The following is a 24,959-nucleotide window of genomic DNA, read 5'->3' on the forward strand; positions in this document are numbered from 1 at the left end:
GTCCTGGCTACACTGTGTGTTTAGATTAGCTTCACAGTGAGGAGCTATGCATTTTCTATTTGAATCATATGTTTTTTCACTATTCCTCCTCCCAGCAGATACGTCAATGCAGGATTCAATCATAAGTCTGGGATTTTCAAAAGCCTCTGATTATTAAGTTACATATGTTTTAAGTATTTATTAACATGGCTCCTCCAGCTTAAGGCAAGCTAGGTTTAATACTTTTTAGGCCTTTCCTAATACCTCTGGAACTTAAACTGATGTCTCAAACACCGTGCCTCGTGTGCACGGCCTCCTACAGGTTTGTTGCTCTTAGTTAGTTCTTAGCAGTGACAGATAGAGCTGATCTGCAAACAAAATATGAGTGTTTCTGCTTCTTCTCTCCTGGTCTGCAGGACGTAAACGTGAAAGGTTTTCAGTAAATCATCTAAAAAAATAGATGTTGCAATGTCAGAAGAAATATGATTCATTCATTCTACTTTACATTTTAACACAATTGAGGCCTTAATTTTGGATTAATACATTTTATGGGGATTTTTAAGGATCTGCAGGAACCCAAATCTGCTCGTTACCAAAAGTAAACCAGTTGAGAGGCACACGGGGCAGAGGACAGGTGCTGGTACCTTTGTGAGGGCGGCTACCCTCTGGGCGAGCTCTGCCTCCACCTCAGGCAGAGTCTCTGCCTTGCGAATGGTCTGCTGCAGCTTCTGCTCGGCCAGCTCCAGCTTCTCTTGGAGTTGCCGGTTTCTGTCCTCAGTCTGCAACAAACCAAGAGCAAACAGTCATTAGCAAGCATGCCGAAGACTCGTCTGTGCCACATCCTGGGCTCGGGGGTTTGTTTTCAGCTCCACAAGGTGAACAGAGTGGCAAGAAACAAGACTGGAGAAAGAGACGGGGACAAAGGGAGACAGGGAGAGGGGATGGGTGAGGGTGGGGTGGGCAGGAAGTGAGGAAGAACACATTCATAATGATACAAAGACAGACAAAACCCATAAGAAAAGGGGAGAGAGATGTCTCCATCTCAGTGAGTACATGTAAAGAAACAAGCCAGTGTCTTTGAGGCTTCCCATTCACTGCCTGCTGCGCTGGTCACTGTGTGGAATTCATTAGCAGGGGTCTGAAAACTGCAGGCGATTCCTGCTGGCAGACAACTCTGAGACTCAAACACTAAAAATCAACACGTCTTATCTCCTCTAAAGTCCTATTCGTGCTGGACTAATATTACCAGGGGGACTTCATTTGATTTACAGATTACTCCCCCAATGTCTGTGTTTCATGTGTCTGCATATTTACCAACAATAGCCCCCATTGTCATGCAGTGCAACAACATCCTGAACTTGCACCCAAAATGCAGTCAAAACTTTTATCCACAATTCTCAACTGAGAAGAGCTGAAACAAAAAAACCTTGTGAAAAATGTGGGAAAATAAAACTATGAGCCCAACATGTCCATTCCCATGACCTCTGTGTTTGGCTGAACACGCTGGGTAATTTTTACTTTACAAATCACAGACATGGCAGATTTGCACAGGATTAATATCACAGACGACCTCTGCAATTATTACAAATTACTAGAGGTCCCCAGGTAATACTAGTCCTGTGAGAATGGGGCTTATGTCAGATTATAACGAGTGGATGTGTGTGCATGTCAGGGGTGTGAGGACATAACAAATATTAAATGATGCAGCAAACTTTACATCAATTCAAGTGAACTTTGGAAGGACAGGTGACGCAGGCCTCAGAGACTCCTGAGGTCACAGAGCGTGGGACCTACCTGTCTGAAGAGGGACTCCTTGTTGGCCACCTCATTCTCCAGCTTGTCGTTGATGTCGTGGACGGAGGTGGCCTCCCGCTGAGCTGCCAGGTAGCGCTTCTCCAGGGTGGTGATCCTCTCCTCCATGTCTTCCTTCTGAGCCATTGACTGCACATACAAACACCTGCGTTAGTGTCTTCGGTATTTGTGGCCTTGAGCTTGACCTCTGACTCATAACAATCACGGCACGGCACCGTGGAAAGTCAAACGAGTGAGGAGCGCAGCGTAGAGAGAGAGAATTTCACTCAAAAAGATGTGATATGGGTAATACAGTCGGCATTGCGATGTATGCATATAATCATTGTCACATTATTTATGTGAAATGACACTTTCTACCATCCACTACAGTTTTATTGGTTTGGAATTCAGCTTATCTTTTGTCTAATCCTCTTCATCCCCTGTTGGACATAAAGCCACAATGAGCTCCAGTTCGTAATTGTACCCCTCTGCTTACTATGACTTATATTAAAACTAGAGAACAACTAATAGTGGATTAAAGGCTGACATAGTAATGATGGTTTGGAGCAGGAACAAGCTGATAGCCAATTCATCAGTCAACTGCCCCACTTCTTTCGGTGTGACTTTGATGGTTCACTCTCTGAAACGAAACTGATTTAACTCCTGTATCAATAAAGTTTAAAAAGTGAAGATACATTTACATATTCTACTTTTCCATTTCACCTCCACTTCTAACACTTCTATATGTTTTTCATTTCTACGGCAGAGACAAACAGATCGGCATCTTCAAATATTCAACCATCTGTCTGCAACTTTCACCACTGAGGCCACCGCAAGAAAAATATTAAACTCACTGGTGTCATAAAGGCAAAGAGTAAAACGTCCAGGTGTATTAATAAGTAAGCAGATTGTGATATTTACTGATTAAGAACTATGAACGCTATGTCGTTTATGGCTAACACTGCGGCTAGGAGCCTGGTTACGGTCCAAAGGTTGTGGTCAATCAATGGCTGACGCACTTTTCTTATGCCGTAAACAATCACACTGTTCAATCAGTTATTACTTTGTAGTGATAAGTTCCACTTTAAAGGCAGCGTACAGATACCTCGTCATGACATCCCTACCTCTCTCAAGTCTCTCTGTAGCCGCGTGTTCATGTCTTCGGACTTGATGAGGTCCTTTCTGGCCGTGTCCAGGTCCTCCTCCAGCTCGTTGATGCGTGAAACCATAGAAGCCATGCGCTCCTTCATCTGGCCCAGATCCGCCGTCTGACGCTCCACCACCTCCTGGAGCTCGCCGACCTTCCCGAACCCAGACCCCAACTCCTCCTCCTGGCTCAGCGAACCATCCGATGACCGCTGTGAGTCAATTAACACAACTGTTTAAGTAGGTGCACACGAGATGTACAGAACCCCACACGTAGGGACTCACTTCACTTCAGTTAAACAAAGGTACAAATCCACCGCTGAACTGAATAACCTTCCTCAAGCATCTTCTAGTGGAACATGAGGCAACAAGCACAGAAACATCAGACTGGAGGAAAGATTAACATGAAAACACTGGAGGGAAAGTGGAAGAACTGGAGAGGCAGAAAAACAAGGTTTAAAAGACGTTTCCTCAATAATATATAAAATAACTCAACTTTATACTAGAAATCCCCCAAACACAGACTAAATTAGCACAAACCACCTCTGACAGGCTTCTATTATGATGCTATCTGACTAAAGGCTGATCAATATGATGCAAGTGTGCACATAATAATCTCAAGACTCATACAGTGACTCTGAATCCTTCACATTCTCTCTATTCTAGGGCTGCAGCTGAAGATTATTTTCATTATTGATTAATACGGCAGTCATTTTCCTGTTTGTGGTCCATAAACATATTGAAACATGTAGATCAGTGTTTCCTAAAGCCCAAGACGACGTCCTCAAATGTCCAACTGATACTCAGTTTACGGTCGTAGGAGCAAAGAAACCAGAAAATATTTACATTTAAGCCGCTGGAATCAGAGACATTTTGACTATAAATGTCTCAAAGTGATAAATCAATAATTAAAATAGCTGGCGATTCATTAAACAATTGATAACTAATCGACTACTCATTGCAGGTCTGCTCCTCCAGCACGGATGTCAGGGTTTCTTAATTTTTAACTGAGACATACTGCAGAAAAGCCTCCAGCCTCCTTCACTAATCTGCACCTTGTTCGTGCATGTATGTTGAGAATGGCACGTATTGATGAAACGTAGACATTTCCAATGCACTGGTTCGTGCATTATTGATCTGTAGAGGTTGGGCTTATTCTAATTTGTTTCAACAACTTGTTTTTGTGTTTGCTGAATATTTACTGCATGTTTATGGTACGGTGTGTTCAGAGAACCACTAAAACAAGAATCAACACATCAAAATGACAATTTAACAACATTTAATTAGATTGAATTTCGTGAACGGAACAGATGCACACACACACACACACACACACACACACAGACAGTCACACAGTCACACAGTCTCCCACTTGGCTTTCACACACATGTCATTTTCACACTTGCTGTTGAGTAACCTCACCTTGCCATTAGTGCTTGGTGTGTTTTCAGAGTTGTGGTTGACCTCGCTGGTTCCATCTGCCAGGCCTCTCTTCTGGCTGTGCTGCTCCCTGAGGTAAGCCAACTAGAGAAAACACCAGTCTGTTAACACCTCAGCCAGCCATTCATTTGCTGGTGAGAAACCATCCGAGCAATTATCTCTTTAACCACTAAACCAACCGAGCTAAATTAGTTTGCTTCCTCTTAATGTCTGCGATGTTATTTTTATTCCATTTCACTACAGAAAGCACTCTGTGTGTGTGTTTGTGAGTGTGCATACATGGGACAGTCACAAAGGAGCGTTGCTAACAGCCCTGAGAGCGCAGAGCCTCGAGTTCAAACCACAACTACTCTGGTTGCAAACTCACACGGACACGCTGCAGCATATAACATCCTCTAAGCCAAATGGCCTGACAGTAGAAAACAAAACAGCAAAAAGCTGCCTAGCCCTGGGTGGGGAGGTTACTAATAAAAGCAGAGAGTGGCAAGTGGGCGATTTCGTGTGTGGTGTGTGTGTGTGTGTGTGTGTGTGTGTGTGTGTGTGTGTGTGTGTGTGTGGTCCCAGGCTGATTCCCAGGAACAAAAGATGACCGTAGCATGAAGTGCTGTAGCATGAAGCAGGGAGGAAATCTAGGACACGTCCCCAAGATCCTGCGGGCCTTTTGTCAATCTTTATCTCATTCACTACACAGTGGACTGAAGACTCTTCCTCCCTCTGCATGCATGTGCACATGTGTGTTCATGCTTAGATTCAGTGTGAATCCTCAGTGTGTGTTAAATAACTGCAATAAAATACAATTCAGGCCATTGGATTTTTTTTCCTAGCTTCTCCTGATAAAAAAATCTCTTGATCTAGTATCATTTTAAAGCACTGATTGATTTTCAAAGCTGCGTGTCAATCCGTCTCTCCAGAAAATCCAAAAGGAGCTGATAATGAAAGCGCCTTCGCTCTAGTTTTCTGTTTAGATCAACAACCTAAACACACAGCTTGAATCAGAGTATCTGGAACGTTTGACTTGCTGTTTTAAATGTGACAGTCCAACAACAACCACATCAAAAAGAACCATGGGATAGAAAAACTAGGTCCTGCTGTGTAGAGCTTCCCGTTAAAGCAGATATACTGCTCAAATAACATCACAGTACTTCTGCATTGCCAATAACAGGAACCACTTGTTCACTGTGTTTTTTATGGAGTCAACTGGCTGGGTTGTTTGTTGTTCCAGCAAATATTCCCACATCATATACAAGTAATATAAAAGCGCTAGTTTATAAACATTTCGACCTACAAATGACTGTAATGTAGTCCTGATCCAAGTACGTCCTGTAAGATCCTTCTTGTTTAAGCAAAAACATTGCACGGGTTAAAGCCACCAAACTCCATTCACAAAAACAGTAATTCAATCTTGCAAAATATGGGAGTTGCTGCCTCAATCATTTAACTTGTTTGTGTTATTGTGTGAATTTGGTGTTTTAAAGAATTAGTTCAGTGTGAAAACACCAAATTTGATGCAACTAGAGCAGCAACTCCCAAGTTCTGAGAGGTAGAATTATAGTTTTTGTCAATGGACTCTGGTGGCTTTGAAGAGAGCAATAAAACATCTGTTTGTGGTTAAATAAAAAGGATCTGACGGCTCTCTCTCTGTAGGGGGTCCTTCCCATAATGCTTAAGCACTTTTAGTGGACATACTTTGACGGAGGAGGTTGTTACACTGCAGCAATCGTAGCCTGTCTAGTGGCTACCAGTCATTTCAAACTCAAAACATGTAAAAAAAAAAAAAACAAAGTTATCCTTAAAGTTAATTTCTCTGCAGTCAGTTCTATTCAGTTATTTTCATTAGATTTGCTTACTTCTTTGTGCGAGATGGTGAGCTGTTCTTCCAATGCGCTGCATCTCTCTAAGGCAACGCGTAGTCGCTCCCTCACCTGGAAAACATGTGAAACAAATATAAACAAACCTGTAGAACTTTATAAATGTTTGTCCCTCCGTATAGCTTTGCTTCACCCTGTCAAATAACTGTACTGCACATTAAACTCCCACTTCATTCATTGTTTTCCAAACAGTCATGGGGCACACAGCCGTACCTTCTCATCGAGGGCTTTGTGGTGTTCAAAAAGTGACTTAAGGGCTTTGAGGACCTCCACTTCACTGGAGACTCCTGCTGGAGACTGAGCCTGTCTCTTCACCACCGTCATCCTCAGACTTCGCTCGTGGCGAGACACCAGGCACTCCAGGTGCTCCAACAGGAGCTGCACACACACAATACAGACAGAGTTTACTGGTTAGAAACCCATGACCTCACATTTAAACTCCTTTTACACCATTGTAGTCAAACTCATAAAGCATCAAGGCTCATCAGGTTCATCCTACTACAATCGATCACTATACAGTTGTTGTTTGTCCACAGCCACTATGGAGCTTTGGGGAGACTAATTGATTTAGAAATGTAGATCTGCTGTTTCATTAAGAGACCTGAAGTGTGTAATCATGTAACACCATTTTCTCTGTCTATTTCTCTGTTAAATCCATGTTTGTGAGACTGCTCAATGCTGAAACATTGTTCAATGCAAAGAGTGAGTGTGTCACAGCGCCACAGACAGCACTGACTAATGACGTAGGGTCCTGCTCCTTCTCAGCACAAACAGCTCTGTCCAATGACACTTGGTGTCTGTGGTTGAGATATTTTGATGACTGAGCAATTTGCAAGGCCCATAACTTGTGACACTGGTTTGGATTATATGATAAAGACCGATTTGCAAACCAGTGTTATGGCAACCATCTATACTCGAGGCAGAGACACACAGGAATTTGACGGAGACTTCCAACCGACCTTCACTGATGGATAGTGGAGGTCATGTCCTGTTTGAATGTGTGACACTTGTTTATTGCTCTGTGTGTGTGTGTGTGTGTGTGTGTGTGTACACCAGTGCATCATACTAACCCGTGTGTTGTTTCTCTCAGCCTTCAGCTCCGCAATCTCCTCCTCCTTCTCCAGTAGCTGCTCCCTGCATATGTTCACCTCCTTCGTTAGTGCAGCAAATTCCTGGAACAGAAAAGTACAAATACGGTCACATGTAAGCACTCCTTACTAAGATCAGATGTTTAAAGGATGCAGCACTAAAGATTAAACAAAAAAAAAACAGTTGGTAACGTGGAGGCAAGAGTTTTGAATATTTAAAACTTTAAATTGAGTGTGAAATAATTTGTGAATCTAACATCTGCAGTAGGGCACAACTCCACCTTCCTCTGATCCTCCTGACAACCTGAACCACACACTGCAGGTTGGGGCTTCAGATAAAGGACATTTCCCGCTATATGACAGGACAAATGCAGGAAGTTTAGACAACTAATATCATTAATAATGTTTGTTTGTCCAGACTGGATTATCGGACAGAAAGAAAGGATGACAGTCAAATTATCTCCAGCATCACTTTCCTCTGTGCGTTTTTTCTGGATGTCTTGATCACACAGTGACCGCTCACATGTACCAGGCTCATATGTACCATTATTTATTGTATTGTATTATGTGTATTTGTGGCTTGAAGGACTTTCCTCTCTCATTTCTCTGTCTGCGGTGCCCATTATACACTCCTTCTGCCCTTTCCCTTCTCTCCTTTCCCCTGTGGGAGAGGTGGGTATCCCAATTATTAGCATAATCCATCCCAATATATCTCACATGTTTTTGTTTCCAACAACGATCTGTCACCACCGCTCAATATATTGATTCCACTGAACTGGCACTTTAAAATAGTTGTTTTAAAAGCTTCAAGTCGTGGCAAACAATGTTCACTTCCACTGTGTATAATTATCTTATTTGTGTAGGAGCGTTTATCAGAATCGTTTTACTGTAAACCGTCTGTGGTTTTATTCCATGATAAATATTTTGCCACGCGCCCTTTTGTGAATTCCACGGAGGGAGAGGATCTGGAGCAGGCAGCAAAAATAACACGGAGGCTCTGTTTATTCTGGTAAACAAACAGGAAAGCAGAGTTCCAGAAGAAGATCCTGCTGTCACACCGTCTTTCCTGGCAAACGAACACACGGAAGAAGACCACCTTCATCTTTGCCGTCTACCGCACTGATAAGACATTTACATCAGACACAATGGAGGAGAGGGTGTAGTTGTGGTCAAATTTCACCTGCTCTTCAACCAATAGATTGGTCGAGGGAGCTGGTGGGTTCTGCTCCGCGTTCGTCTTGTGACGGACGGATGGATAGAAATTCATTCACAGAAGAAACGCACGAAAAGAGAAAAGATCACGTTTGTTGGCTTCTTTTAGCGCTCTCTCACATCAATCACTCCCTTTAATCCAGCACCAGTCCTCTTCTCGTGGTTAGTTACAGCATCACAGCATAATAAATACACCAAGATACTGGACTGAAAAGGCTTTTCTTCTTATGAAAGCAACACCAGTGATTATCTGACCAGGGAGAGTTTGGTCGGTTGGTCACGATGCTCTTTTCTGGCCAAAGGACGGCAGACCTGGGGGAGATGACAACTGCTTGCCGTTTCTCAAGAAACTTAACATTTGCATACCAATGAAGATAAGATTATCGCTCATTTTCCAGTTAATCATGTCACCACAGTGACTTAATACGGACAATACTCATACATTAAACTCTAAGACGCATACAGAAACAAGGTTTGATGTTAAAATAGAAGACAGATGATGAAAAACCTTCAAGAAGTTCAAGAATGCAATTTACGCCCGTCTGAACCGACCTGTTCTAATAGATCCCACATTATTCACGTCTCTCAGGTTTTCTTCAAACAAATGCAGCTGTGCACTCACACACACACACACACACACACACACACACACACACTTGCTTTTATGGATTACATGCATGGTTGAACCTAAAGAATGTGCCATCCTGATTTTTTGCCCTGCAAAAACTAGCACAGGCACCCTGAGTGGCAAGGCCTTCTTACAACGTTTTCAAGGGTGGGAGTCGTGTGTGTGTGTGTGTGTGTGTGTGTGTGTAGGGGCTGGGGGAGGGGAAGCAGAGGGTGAGGGGGTGAGGGGGAGCTGGAACTGATCGTTCTTTTCAGTCACCACCACAACTATTCTCCCTTCCCTTCACTCCAGCCCCTGAGCTTTTCCAGTGACTGGCACAGATTCTGCTTCGCCAAAGGAGTAAGAGCGGGGTTTGTTATTGGCTGGGATCAAGGTCTCCACTCCGCTAGCCAATGAGAGCCCACGAGAGGCAGGCCCAGGGGTAATTACAGAGTGGCTTACTTCCTACATTCCTGAGCAGACGCTGAGGTTGAGTTGTACAGCAACCTTAAGATTTCTCTGGGCCTCGATCTGCAGTTTATGACCCTCTTCATTCATCCCCCGACGTTCCTGAACTCATCATTTAAACAACAAATCATGTTGAGAAAACACAAATGGAAACGTTTGGTACTTGTAGACTTGCACGGTTATGATGTCAGGATGGGAAAATCAAGCCTTAAAGAAACACATGAGAAGGATATTGATTTAAAAGCTACCATTACGGATCTATCGATCATCAAAAGTATGCATCGGAGCTGCAGACTTTTATTTATTGTTCCTACTTTTTTTTGTGTGTTTTTGTAATAACTCCTCAAAGGAGGCAGAAAAAAGAGAAACCCTGGATCATCCTCAGTCTAGTACATGGTTAGAAAAATATAATCTTAAAATCTGAGCCAGACTGGACCATTAAAACAACCCACAGACAAACCAGCATCAACAAAACAAGATAATATAAGACATAGTCTTCTTGTTAGAATATGTAAAATCAAGCTGCCACTTCCATATATTGGATAATCTATATATAAAACATACATAAGGTGGGTAACGTGTAGACTTGAATACAATAGCTCAGCCCTTATTACATTATCTCTGTAGGTCCTCAATCACGTTGGCCACATTTTAATTAGTTGAGAAGAGTGAAGCTTCATTTGTCAAAGCACTTAACTCTTTATTCCCCAAATAGATATAAAAACTTTATATATGCAGATTGAATGCAGTAGAATCATAAGCTTGTATACATGAACGCCACCAAGCCTGAGCTCAGTCCTCCCCGCTGCAGGGCAGACTGGTGCACGGCTCAGCAAGTGTAGATGAGCGACATGCTGGTTAGAAGTGGACTGAGCTGCTCTGTAAGCCCTTAGAACAGGGGAGGGGATTAAAGGGGGGGTACACGAATATGTGTGCCAACCTATTAAAGGAACAGTGTACCAAAACACAGAGGAACACACAAAAGCTTTTCAGGGATGACTGTACTACTCCGCGCTGTCGTTTTTCGGCCTCCAGCCTCACAGGGAGGAACATCCCAGCACTTCCTTCTCTGTTTCATACCGCAATTAAGAAATCTGCCTGACCAGGAACAGAAACGGCAAAAAACAAGTGACTGAATGTAGTTTGCATACATCATATCAAAACATATCATATCCTGTAGGGACATGGACTAACTTTGAACAGATTCTCACCACAAAAGGCTTTTCAAAAAGGCATAATTTGAATTTTTCACTTGGTTTCTAAAATATGATCATAAAAATCTTGTTTGTTTCGTATCTTATAGCCTGTTTTTGTAATATAAAATTAAAAATATACATTTTTTGGCATTCAAGGAAATTAATATGCAAGCTGTCCATTAGTTTGCTAGTTTTTGCAATCTTCTGTTGTTGTCTTTCCTTCCAATATACAGTGTTTAACAAATGTATCAGACCTCCACCCAGTGTCAGGTGTTTGCCTCCCCTGCCCTAAATTAACAGTATTGCTGATTACCAGAATATTTCTTTAGTTCCTGTGATGGTTAACCCTCCAGTATGTGCAGCTCTTTAATCACAATGATGGATTTGAAATGATGTAAAAGGAATCTGGAGTAGAGGAACTGATGGACTGGACAAGTCAGAGTCCAGACTTGAATCCTATCGAACAGATCTGGGATTTATTGGTTTAAAAAATAGATCACACACACATTTAATCCAAAGCAAGTCTGTGGGAACAGCTGGGAACTATTTGGAGCTCAATAACAAAAGAGACAGTGGAAAAGTCCATGAAAACAATCAGGGAAGTCAAACTAAATATTAAGATTTCTGGTTAAAATATGTGAATAAGGACTATTTAGTTGTTCCAGTTTGTTATTTGCCTAATAAATAATAATACAATGTTTAATTTGAAACAAGTTTTTGACAGATTTCTAAAATATTTGTGTTTTCTCATTTTTATGACAGCTGGTCTGAGACATTTGTTAAGCACTCTATCTTTTTTTTATGGATTTAGGTATGAACTGGAGAGTGCCCCGATCAAGCCATATTGAGGCTTTTTCTCTTTCTCCATCACCTTTTTCAGTTTCCATGTGTGTAAACAAATAAAAGTGACAAAAAACCCCAAAATGAATGCTTCTATCATAACACATTTAAATAAGAAACTGACAAAAGTGTGTAACGTACTACTTAAAGGAGCAAAACTACAGTAATTAGTGTTCACACTGTTACATTGGGATGTGTCAGCAGATCAGTTATAAACTCTGGGGCTCTGGCAACGCTGCAAAAAGGAAGGAGATCAGGAAACGGTGAGGCTCCTCTCAGTTCTACATTCCTGTCCTCACTATTGACATTACAGACTCCAATCAACAGCAAACTGGGTGAAGATAAATGTCACTCTGTGGGCACGGACACGGGCGTTTTATTTTATTTTCAAACCTCCGTAGCACTAATTCACTCAATATTGTGCTTTAGACTCGTCTTGCTTGAAAGTACTGGTGCACTTTATTGATTCTAAAAATTTGGCAGCATATCCGTGCGTAGCAACTGATGAGCAGACTGAGGATAAGCTCTTTCCAACGCCACACCATCGTCAGCCTGCACTGTATTTGGAGATGGGCACCAATAGGCCTTCCTCCTGCATAATGACTTTAGCCGTTCTTAAAAGCTTATAGCGTGTGCTGAAATCTGACACTGTGCAGAGGGCATCTGTTCTCCTGGAGGAGGACTCACCGTCAAAAACTAATTAGACGCCACAATGGCTCCTATTCAGAGCTGCTTAGCGTGCTGCCCAAACACACACACACACACACACACACGGAGAGAAAAAGTCAATCTAAAGGAGCCGAGCGAGTTTGCACCACCTTTTCCATCACTATGCTCATAAAGATTCTTGTGCCGTTCATAAAATGTCTCATTTAAACGTTTAACGGAAACAGTCCAACACCTATAAGCTCCACTACCAGGTCCGTGAAACGTCCAGACAGTGCTGCTAATACTTTCAATATCAGAATGAAGGGAAATAACATTCAGGGGGTCATCTGAGTTCCTTCTAATCCATCATTGTGTTTCACATTTCGCTCACTGCTTAAGTAGTTGGCTTAATTACTATTCAGTCGAACAAAAGAAGAGCGGCATAAGCTGGCCATTCTCGATCACAGCTTTTCACGCTCGCACAGACGGATATAAAGACGGAGCGCAGTAAAGAGACAACCCTGCACCTCCAGACAGGAGATGACGCTGTTTCAGCTGGGTGTCATTTACATTCACAAAAATTCTCACTTCTGAGAGAACAGTTTGGGCTTTTGGCATATTCTGTGAGCAAGAGAAAAGTAAAAGCACCTATACTATACAGATTTAGGCTGAATTTAGTACATTTATGTTACTTGAACAAACACTGACTATGTTTACATGCAGATATTTCACCAATATTCCTGTGGATACCTGAGTCTTTCAAAATGTTTAAAAGCAGGTGTGTGTCTCTTTCTGACCAAAAATGTGGGCAGCATTTCTACCTCTGCCTTACTAACTGTTGGCCGGTTGGCTTGTGTTTAACGCACAGAGCTGACCATAAACAGGCAAGAAGAACGTGTTGGAAAACTGCAGGAAAAACCCTAATTATGCTGAATGTGCAGTATAAATACAGTGTTCTTAAAACCTGAATAATATCGGCATATGCCACATGTCTTAACTAGAAAACTCCACATTAGGAATAAGGTTTTATTCTGAATATCCACATGGAATATGCTGCCTATCTGACCTGTATTAAATTCAAAAGTTGTCAATAATAGTGGAATATAACTGTAAGACTTTTATTGTGAAGTAGCTACAGGTTCATGTAGTCCTAATGACTGTTGGCGGTGACTGCCAACTCAAATTAAGTGTGCATAAAGATCAGAGCATGTTTTGTTAGTCGATCAGTATTACATGTATTTTAAGATAAGACAGCAGACAGGTGGAGATATAGAAAATATGCACAGTTTAAGGAGGGACAAGCTGCTGCCACGGTGAGCTGATCAGATGTAAGAGCCCTCATTGCAGTTTAAGCAATTTACTCAGCTCCCAAAACGTCATGCCTTGCTGCAGGAAGCTGCTTCACAAAAGAAAACCCAGACAGATTTAGGAATAGCGACAGAAAGGCAGAAGAGCAAAGCCTTCTCTTCCCCGTCTTGTGTCCGTTTCCTTTTAAGTTTCTAATTCAGCTCACATTTGGCAACAGGCAACACTTGCACCCTGTCACTTTCATGTCACTGTGTGGAACAAGTCCGTCTTTGTCTCTCCGTCTTACCACTCTGCCCTCTCAATTCATGCCATTGTGCCACTGACCAGAATATAGAAGTCGGTCAGTCCCTCAAAATAAGGAGCAAAACGTCACGAACCAAAGCCCAGTCACACACATGATTTTGTTTTGAAATTACATAACAGCAAGACTGAAATTTTACTTTTGCCACGCAAACAAAAGTCACATTTTTGTGCCTGTTTACCACACCACACCCCCAACACTGAGGTCAACCTCTATTTTCTTCCTCTTTTGCTTCTTACTGCAAGCAACAGCTTCTCATCTTGCACAATGGTTTAAGCCAGATGGAAAACCTGTTCTATTAATCACATTTGAATGTTGAAGGCACAAGGACTGAAGCACTTCCTGTCTCGGCTTGCATTTAAAAATGAAAAAGAACTGCAAACAAAGCACCGTGATGGCCAATTAAACGCATGCAAACATACAATGCTGACATTAGTTTATAGAGCAAATGTTGTAGATATTAAATAGATACTGTAGATAAAATGTGACACTGTAATATCTTTCCAGAATTGTGTCTTGTGGTCTTCTAAACCAGTGTTTTCTGCTGTCTGATAAGCCCTTAAACATTCATTTGGCAGATGCTTTTGTCCACATCAGCTTACAATAATGTATTCAAACTCTATAAGAGGAAAAGCTAGATGAGAGTGCATCCCCCCTCCCCCCAAAGAGACAACTAAAACCCTTTTCAGTGCAACAGTAGAAATGATTAGAGTGCTTTTCCTCTTTTCATTAACTTGCTGGCATTGGGTGTGAAGCTGGAGTCTGAAAAGGTAGATGTGGAGTCTGCAGCGATGTCAGTGATTCAGCTATCCTGATTTAAGAGGGGAGCTCATTTCGCCACTGCGGGACCAGAACAGAGAAGAGCCTTGAGCGGCCACGGGGTCCTCGGAGTGACAGGGCTGCCGGGGGATCCATTACTCATACCGGCCTTCTTGGATTGCATTTCATCGTCTCACTGGTACCTGAAGCAACAGCAGTGTCATTTATGGTGTGCACATCGAGAAAGACCCTCTTAGCTTTGAGCATTAACCTTTTCAAACCATCTCTAGGTCATGAGATCCCCAGTTCACAGTGTCAGGTCCACTGTAAGATGCTGGACTATTGCACAACAAGAAGCACATGTCAGAAATGGCTGCAGTGCAAATCTTCTGCACAGAAAAAGACAGTTTAACTATGGAGTCACAGAGGTAAGGTGCCCCATTATTATGATATTAATAAGGTGACTAGTATTACTATCAATTTTTCCATTCTTTAATTCACATGTTGGATAAAATTCTGTTTTCACATTTAGATGTATTACTGCATCTAAAAAGGGAATAGCCCTCAATAAAAATGACATTAAAAACAACACACAGGCTTGTGGAAAAATCATCACAACAACAATACCCATCACGTCACCGTCGATGACACCCCTGCTCAAGCGTGGGACACAAAAAAAAGCTTGTTTATCCACACGCTCACACAGTTCCCTCATTTCACTCACACTGAGTTTGACTATTCAACAAATAGGCAAGGGGCATTTTGGTATGTGTGATGATGCTGTGCGGTCAGGGATTTGGTTGGCATTTGTCCTGATGTTTTTTTTTTTTTTCCCCTTTTATAACAAAAGTGAAGCCTTTGGAAAGGACAGCAGTCGCCCGGAGCGTCACAAGATAAATGTGTGTGGAAGACACATGAATGAAACAAGCGCCAAGCGTGTCGGTAACTACAACCACTCCCCTCTCTTTTACTGCCTCAACAGCCTTCACAGCAGCGGTAGGAAACAGCTGGAAACTCACACACCACACACACACACCCACACCCAGCCAAGGCCACTTCAAGCACAACTATTACAAGGCTTGGCTGACACAGAAGCACAGAAAATGTACTTTTGCCACAACATGTGGGTCCTAAAATTGGATCAGTAAAGAAGTCTGGAGTCAATAAGTTGTCCACACGGTTGCATACGATTGTGGAAGCTCGAGACCAGTTGGCCTGCATACAGAAGACACACGGCAAAAAAAAAAGAAAACACAAAAGAACAAATAAGCGCCCTCCAATAGGGCACCGCTGGAGTTTGAAAAAGCTGTTGACGTGTGAGCAAGCCGCCCTGGAATGTTTGTGCATACCAGTCCAAGGGTACTCTCACCAGGAGGGAGGGAGCGAGAGAGAAAACTGTACCTCCCCTTCACCTACCTACTGTGGCCCGAAGACCTCGACTCTCTCTTTAACACAATAGTTAAAGATGACAGCGAGTTTACAAGCTTACTAGGAATGTATCTCAATGGAGGCTGGCTGCTGATTGCTGTTCCCACTTTGTTTTATATTCCCCTCTGGTTTATACATTTTCCAGTTATGTGTCATTGAAATTACTTCCTGAAAAGTGCTGTTAGACGCACCACTTTCACTATTTTGGTGTCTAAATGACTGGTGGATGACTGCCACAATGGCTGAAGTAGCACCAGATCAAAATATGTCTGCTAAAAGTGCTTGTTTTTGCCACTGACAGGCACAGAGATCCTTTTTGTTTAATCAGAAAGGGCCATTATATAGCTCTCTTCAAAGCCACCAAACTCCATTGACAAAAAGAGTGATTTCATAGCAAACCAAAAACAAGGTAAAATAGGCCCCAGGTTTTAAAAAAAAAATGAAGTTATCCTTTCAGAGCTCCTCACCAAGTAGGAATCCATTTCAAATTTTGGATTCATTAATGCTTTGTCCATAAAAGGATGAAAACACAAAGACAATGTTGGCAAATGTCTTGAGCTAAAGCCAGAGCTGCCCCAGCAGTAATCAGCCAAAACATACAAACACAAGACATTTTCAATTCTGACGCAGCGTTTCTGGAAGAGCTTTCAGTAATGTCGACCTGAAATTTACCACAAATCTTCCACCTAAAAAGGGTTTTGCTGAGATTTCTTTCATTGTAAAAAAACAACAATAGACATTTAAAGTAAAATGTTAATAAAACTTACATGAGGCCAAGGTCAGAGACCTGTGTTTAGAGCTGAATCTAATGATGACTGACAAACTACTGTGCAGATATTTATTAATCACACCATCCTACAGCCAAGATGAGGTCAAAAACCCCAAATAATTCATTTCCTGCTAATAAGAAAACCAAGAAAAGACAGTTTAATCGACAATTGTTGCAGCTCCACCTGTGTTATAAGACAACAGACACACTGGCTTCCAATAAAAAGGTGACAGAACACATCATCTTCACGATACTCTTTAAATCTTATATTTATAAAACATAAACTACTAATAAGGTGAAATCCCTCAGTTACATAGAACTGAGTGGAGCGAACTGCAGTGAAAACAAAACGATGTGTATTAACACCAGATTACAGCATATTAAGTGCTTCTACTTTTTTTAACAGCTGGATTTTCTTGCCTTCCAGATACAAATCCCAGGAGGCTTGGCAGCCAGCCAGATAGTCAGCTGACAGCAGCACAGCGGCGTGCACGCACACGTACCGACACACACCGAAATGAACACACGGAGGCTCCGGCTAAAGGCCTCAGATGCCTCAGTGGTGAACAAAAGGAGGAGAAGATGAATATGTAGGGTGGAGGATAGAGGTAGATTCATGCTAACTGATCACCTTTTGTGCTGACTGAGATTTCAAATGATCACAAATTACATCACACCACCATTAGCATTTCGTTAAAAATGATAAAGTTGCTAAATTTCTTACGTTATCATTACATTTTTTCCCCAACAGTAGGTCACTGATCTCTTTGACAAACCTAAACATGTGGATGTTGGTGAGATGGCCCTCTGTCGACAGGATTACAGCTTTAATATCTTTAGGTTTTAGCCTGAATAAATCCTTCGCTCATTGTCTATAGCTCAACAGAATTGATTCACCGGGTTCAAAAATGATTTCTTTTTTATGGTTTTTATAACGGGGTCGTACATTCAGTAGTCTGAACTGTGTGTTTGTTTCAAAAATTGTCTTGTAATAAACATTATTTCCATTAAATTGTCGTGTTTAAGTAACTATACGTTGATTTAAGACTAAGAATGACAGTGACAGCTTTACTACTGATTTAATACACTTAAGCAATTTCTAATTATGCCAAATAGATTGTTAATTTCAACAGTAACAGTAACCACAAGGTAATAAAGAGACGAGTGGCTACGCCTCCAACGGGGATCTAAACACCCGTAGAGCATTTAAAAGGGCGAGTCCTTCTATTATGTAAAATGCTTTGAACTTGAGATGTCACATAATAACATCACATGAGATACAACATGACTCAGGACAGTTCAAGTTCAGTTCAAACTAATGTTCTGTGTGACACATTAAATATTCTAAGCATCAATAAACTGATCACTGTAGTGTTATTGGATGAACATTTGCTAAATAAGTAATCATCACAGTTTGACTTTCGCTGATCGCAGGCTCTTAAAAGATGAATATCTTCTTGTTTCTTTCCACCTCTGTGACATTAGACTGAATATCTTCAGGTTGTGGACAAAACAAGGCATTTGAGACCTTGGAGAAACAAACTTTCACAACTTTCTGACATTTTGAACAACAGATGATGAAAATAATCATTAGCTTATGTGAAAGCTAGAGATGACAGTGCTTTACTTTTACATGTTTCCCTCCGTATATTTATTCTGCGCTACGTTAAGGGTCAGAGAGTCCTGACACAGCATCTGGATGGTTTTACTTTGGCTGAAGTTTCACTGGTTGTACAGCGCAGAGCTGAATGGAAAGGCCTGGACATCCCACGAGTGTGTTAAACATCAGTTCGTACCATCTGATGTTCCAGGAAAGTTGGGACACTATCAGTCAGAGCCCTGTGTAATCTGCTCTGCCTAATGTATGCAGCGGCCCCTCCCAATCCGCAGACCACTCTGCCTTCAGCCCTGTGATCCGTCATCTGTCCCACTCTGCACGCCTCACGACTCCCTCGCTCGTTTAATAAATTGTGAGCATGTTAGCTTTACATGCTGGATGGATATTCAACCAAAACTACCACTAGGCTGGACTGATTACCGGCCTCTTATGCATCATTAAAAACTGGAAACCTGATGCCTTTGTTTTAAATATAAGAGCTCGGAGGGTAGAAACACGAGCCATTCATACAACAGAGACCTGGAGGCAGATGGACAGTCGGGATCACCATTCCCCCCCACATCATGTTATGCAAATAGTAGAAACAGAAGCACAGCGATCACAACCTAATTACTGCAAGAGCTTACTGCATATTCATTGTTTTTGTGTTTTGCAAATTACATTTCAATAATGTACAACAAACAAAGCCATTCATTTTTGCTCTTAAACCCACGAGATGACGGTCAGTCCACTCTGAGGACACTTGTGATTGGTCATCATGTTATTTATTAGATTGGACAACTCATGAAAAATCAGCTCTGCTCAATCAAACAAGAAAAGGGCTTATAGAACCAACATAGTGGGCCTAATTTGCCTTTGTGCAGACCTGGCTGAAGGAGCCGTCATCCAACAGAGAGATACGAAGTGATGCGGGATGGGTGCTCCGCAGGACTGTGGTGTGTTTCTCTTTAAATTAAAGTAAAATAGACTGTTTTTTTCCTGTTTTTACAGTGAGAAACTATGTGGTTTTTATGCTGTGAAATTCCAACATGGCGCTATAGCAGGAGGGTGACTTGCCAGGAGCACCACACTTACTGTAAATACTTTTAAATACTTTTTTTAGTACTTAACTGCTTTTTTTGGGAGTTACAAGCACTTGCGCTCTCTCTATATAGATATATACATGTATTATTTCTTTTTAACATCTTTCTCTGATGGACTTCCAGCCCAAAGAATTTCACGTTCAAGCGTCCTGGTACAACGACACCAAATTTCAGTCTTGACTTTTACAAGGTGAGACTATTTATTGCATTACCTGATGTTATTATTCTAATCCCTCTCACACTGCGTCTTTAATTGTGCTTGTTTTTACCATAAAAAGAAAGTACAAGAGGAGTTTTATGATTGTTATTATCGTTAATGTTTTGGAGGACAGATAAGTCCTGGGCTGCAGCTGACAAACCTCTACATCACCATATCATCAGACTCTCTGACAGATAAAAAACACCTCTCTCACTCACCTGTGGCAAAGCCGTGTTCAGTTGCCTCTGCAGGGAGTCCCTTTCATGGCTAACTTCGTGCAGTTTGCCCTGAGTCAAGCCCAGATTCTCCTGAGTCTCCCTCAGAGTGTCGAGAAGACGGTCCCTCTCCTCCAGCATGGACACCATCAGCGACTCGAAGTGACCCTCCGAGTCCGACTGCAGCGGGGAGCCAGAGCCCCGACGACCACTGCCGCCTCCCCCGCCGGGCCCTTCGGCCTCGCTGATGGTGGGCATCACCTCGCACATCATCTGCAGCCACGGTTTGAACAGGACGGAGCGGGGCCAAAGGGGACAGCGAGAGAAGAAACAGTTTGGAGTTAGAGGACGAGAGTTGTGAGAGCAGGAGACATGTGATAAACATCTGAACTGTAAAGACTATTTATATTTGGTTCCCTGGCAGTAATATTCAGTAAAAACAGTGAAAATATTATCACATCCTGCATAAGGATAGTGACAGTTTATCATTAAATGTTAAAAACGACATTTCTCAGTGCATCAAGAACCACAAACAAAACCTTCCAGTGACTGCAGTTTGCTCTCAGCCTCATACATCCGCTGTAGTTGGGTGCAGTCTTATCTCAAACCCAACAGACCTTTTGTCACTGACATCCTCTGAAATTTGTGCTCAATAAACCCAAACATTTCCCACAAATCCCTTCTTATGTAAAAGTCAGAGCACAATTGATTTGACTCTAAAATATTATTCCTGTCCAAGGAGAGTTTAGTTCATATTAGTTTGGATTCCCTAATGTCTGCCGTAGCCAGAACTTAGACATGGATTTACATTCATTCTACTCCTGCAAAGCGTCAACAAATTTTGTGGGAACACACAGTAACACATTCCTGCCTGAAAATGACCAGTAAGTTCACGATCAAAATTAAAAGACTAAATATTGCTCATAACAGACCCCCTCTCTGCAGATTTGAGATGAAACAGCAGACAGTCGGCACCTTGGAGGTGTTTTAATCAACGTACTTTGCAGACACCAAAGCGTTGGCCATTATAACAGCATGTTGATGAATCAGAAGGAAAACCAGAGCCAAATCAGGTGAACCTGCTTACTGATTGTTACTAATGGTTAACTACTGGAAGTCTGACGCTGTTCAGAAAAGAACAGAGGACCTTAAATCAGCCACAGGCAACTAAAAAAAGCTGTGTTGTCTGAAGCGTTTTTTGAGTAATGTTGCATCTAACAACAGCTGGGCAGGAACGTCTGGGGAATTAGAGCCACTCTCCACACCAAGGAGCTTAGGTCCTGTAGACAGGCTGCTGGACAAAAAGCCAAGAATCATGTGAGCTGGATTTAACATACCTACAAGGAAAAACAATTTACAAATTGGAACAAGGCGAGTAGGAACCTGGTGGCAACCAGAGCCTCCCCTTCATCCTTTTCTTTGCATCGCCTGAGATGCCAAAAGCCATTTGCACCAACACTCAACTGTGTTCAAGAGCTGGAGCATACCTGTAACATGCAAATTATCTTGATAAAATCCACCTGGCAGTCGTTCTTAATTAACTACATTTCCAAATCGCATGTTTCAGATGATAAAAGCTGTTTCAGATTGATGGAGCTAAACTTAACCTAATTTTTAGAAGCAAAATACAAAACCAACGCTCCATATCGAGGTCAAGCCACTCAGGCTCAACAATGTTTATGAGGGGGAGGGTCACTCAGCATCCATGGGAGGGAGTGACAGATGGTGGGTCCAGTTTAACCTACCACACAGACGTCCCCATACGTCAAAAAGTAAAGATGACAAACCACAACCTGGAAGCAGGGCGCCTATATAGACTTAACCAGCTTAACCGCTTATTACGTTGGAACAACTTTGGGGTATTTCTTTACACGGCACAGAGATGATACGGGGATAACTGAGAAACCAATCTGGCATGACAGCAGAATAAGGTCACTGCCACTTGTGACTCAATTAAGATGTCATTTAGGAAACTAGACTTGCATTTGCACGCATCAGACTAATCAAATATTTAACTTTAAGATAAGTCTGTTCTTGTATTCTGCATTTATAGTCACTCCACTGGAGAATAAAGTATAATCATGGAGCTCAGCCACAATCTGAAGTACATGTTGAGTTCAATCACTGTTATCCATTAAGATACAGCCTGAAAATGTGCTATAACTTGTGGTTTAGATTGTTTGGTGCACATTTGGAGTGTTTATCTCACCTTTACAGACTAACGTCACTCCAGATGCCTTTTGTGATCCACGTTATTTTCTGTCAACAGGCTCCAGGTGCTCCAAATGTATGTCACCAACCTCGTCAAGCTTCAAATATCCAGAGTCATTCAGAGCATATAGCTTCCATACGGAGGCTGGGATGCATTAAGGCTGTGAAAGAGGTCTTCTCCTGGTGAAAAAAGGGGATAATGTCCTAAAGGCCTCAAAGCGAAACCCACATAAAGTGAGCAGGGGGCAGTATTCCAAGTTTTGGCCGGCTAACTCAACGTTAGCAAGCTAGCATTAAGTAAGCTGGTGATTCGATGATTGCATATCTGGATTTGGAAGTAAAGTGTCTATCTTTGCTTGTCAAAACAAACGGCCCCCCTCCTCGGAAAATAAAGTTAAACTCGCCGAAAATAACATTTCGTAACAGGTAGACATGTGATGGTACAGTTAGGTGACGTGGAAACAGCTGTAGCCTTTGCTAGCGTTAGCTAATTTGAAGCAGAGTTCTTTGGCTTGAAGTCAGTTTAAAGTCGACTGCTAGCCAACGTTAGCTACTAGCCAGCTAGGCAGCTAACGCTCGCTAGTTTCACACACTAACTTAGCTAAGATAACCGCCAGGTAGTTATCTAAGAATAAGCTCTATTTCGTATAAAAGTACACAAAAGGACACAACATCTCATAACTATTTATCTTACATTATCGGAAATACTAAAACAAGTGTAAAAACCCCGAAATGGGTCTCCGAGGCTCTGCTGAAATGATTAATCTACCAAGTAGCGTTAGCTCCTCGGCTAGCTAGCGTTAGCTTCCCTGTCGGTTCGGCGGAGTCGCGTCACCACATCACGGCTCGACTCGGAAACTTCCAGCCAACACTGAGCGTTAGCGAGGCTCTCGGTCCGCTTGGAAAAGCCCAAACCGTAAATTAAAACTTGTATTCCTTTCGTTTCCGTCCGAATTCGTGGCGTCCTCCCGGTATTTCCACCAAATTGAGGTCCGTATGTCCGGTCCTTCCCTGTCGCCACTGCCTGCCAGCCTCGGCAGTCGGGACAGCCAATGGAGGGCTCGGAGTGTGGCTAGCGCTGCTCATTAGCCCGGCAGCCCGGTGTGGTGGTCGGCAACAGTTCCTGTAGGGAGTCCTCGCCCAGGTGAACCCCCACAGGTGCTGCATACACTGAAAACACTCATTTTAAAAAGAAAAATCAGTTTATTGAACACGCACTGCAGGTAAGCTGTCAAACAAATACAAGTAATTTATGATCTAATAAGTTTTTACCTGTCACACCACTTTGCACCTGAGCTCCACCTCACCTCAGGGGGGGAAATATTACATTTATAATTATCTGCACTTTTATAATATCTATCTAACGATTATTACTGTTTACTATTAGTCTGCCGATTATTCTCTCGATTAATCGTTTGGTCTGTGAAGTTTAAAGCTACAAAATAATATCATAGAGATCAATGTGTGTCATAGTTTGTCCAAAATATATATATATTATAATGTAAAACTAAGAAAAGCAGCACATTTTCTCATTTGAACCCTGGAATAATTATTATCTTTTTAAATTTTATTTGAAAAAGGGGACTAAAATGATTAATTGATTATCAAACTATTTGCCTTTTATCAGTTTTGTGTTGATTAATCAATTAATTGCAGCTCTACTTTACAAATTAAGATTTTTGCACACAATACATGTGAAATATGGGTTGTTATAGATGAAACTACCCAACTTCCTATACAAGCACAGCTGAAATGATTAATGAATTAATCAATTAATCATGTTTCCAGCTTCTCAAATGAGGAGAAAATGTTTCTGAAGTCTCACTTTTAATACTTTAAGTACTTTTTCCTGATTATACTTGGAATCACCATGAAACACAGTATCAATACTTAGTATTAGTACTTTTATCTCAGTAAAGGATCTGAATACTTCTTCCACCGTTGATTAAATTAACAATCAATGATCTAAGTATATAATTTAGTCTATTATATACCAATAACGACAACATATATAAACACTGGTGGAATCTAACTTAAACACAGTATTGGGGTACTTTCTACTTCTACTTCACCACATTTGGAAGGAAATGATGGTATTTTTTTTACTCCTCTACATTATTTGACAACATCAGTTACTTTACAGATTCAGATTATTGATACAAAATGGACACTGACTAATAAATGATGATGTATTGTTATGAAATTAGCTACTCAGCAGTATATAAAGTCACATTATAGTTAGTCTTATGATACATATGAATGTGAAATGGGCCATTCTGCGTTAGAAGTACTTTTATTTTTGGTACTTAAAGTATATTTATGTGCTAAAAGGTTTGTAGTTTTGCTTAAATTGAATTTTGAATGCAGGAACTTCACTTGTAATTGTGTTTCTACTCTGATATTAGTACTTTTACTACTGAATACTTCTTATAATAATCAATACAAATCAACATATACATACAACACGGAAATCTGCATGTTGTGACAATGTGATTTCATTGCACTTTTCTATAACTACAGCACTGTAGATATCTGACCACCACATTAAGTTTATTCCAACACCCATTAATAAATAATAACAGAAGAAAAACACAACAAAATTCATATTTTCCATTTTGGATTAACATTTAAATAACTGAAAAAAATCTCAATCCAGCTTTAAAAATCTACAAATGACACTGAATAAGATATGTTGAGAGGGGATTTATTCGTTTTCTTAAATAATATATTAACTTTATTAGCATTAAAACCAACATTTTAACCGTTTCGCCGAGTGACCTACATTC

General features: G+C 41.4%; 1 protein-coding gene across 6 annotated transcripts in view; it reads right to left on the reverse strand.

The window, feature by feature from the left end:
• The window catches only part of ppfia1 (PTPRF interacting protein alpha 1), a 46,683-nt gene extending 23,940 nt beyond the window's left edge, over positions 1-22,743 (reverse strand). For all 6 annotated transcript variants that reach the window (XM_070832262.1, XM_070832256.1, XM_070832239.1 and 3 more), the window contains exons 1-9: positions 22,172-22,743; positions 19,966-20,235; positions 7,295-7,396; positions 6,438-6,602; positions 6,204-6,278; positions 4,339-4,440; positions 2,895-3,128; positions 1,774-1,920; positions 624-758 (exon numbers count right to left, since the gene is read on the reverse strand). In XM_070832262.1, coding sequence (XP_070688363.1) covers positions 624-758; positions 1,774-1,920; positions 2,895-3,128; positions 4,339-4,440; positions 6,204-6,278; positions 6,438-6,602; positions 7,295-7,396; positions 19,966-20,235 — 1,230 coding nt within the window. In that variant the 5' untranslated portion in view covers positions 22,172-22,743. The remainder of the gene's footprint in view (positions 1-623; positions 759-1,773; positions 1,921-2,894; positions 3,129-4,338; positions 4,441-6,203; positions 6,279-6,437; positions 6,603-7,294; positions 7,397-19,965; positions 20,236-22,171) is intronic.
• Positions 22,744-24,959: the final 2,216 nt, after the last annotated feature.

This window comes from Pempheris klunzingeri, chromosome 1 (assembly GCF_042242105.1).
Source record: "Pempheris klunzingeri isolate RE-2024b chromosome 1, fPemKlu1.hap1, whole genome shotgun sequence".
Taxonomy (NCBI): domain Eukaryota; kingdom Metazoa; phylum Chordata; class Actinopteri; order Acropomatiformes; family Pempheridae; genus Pempheris; species Pempheris klunzingeri.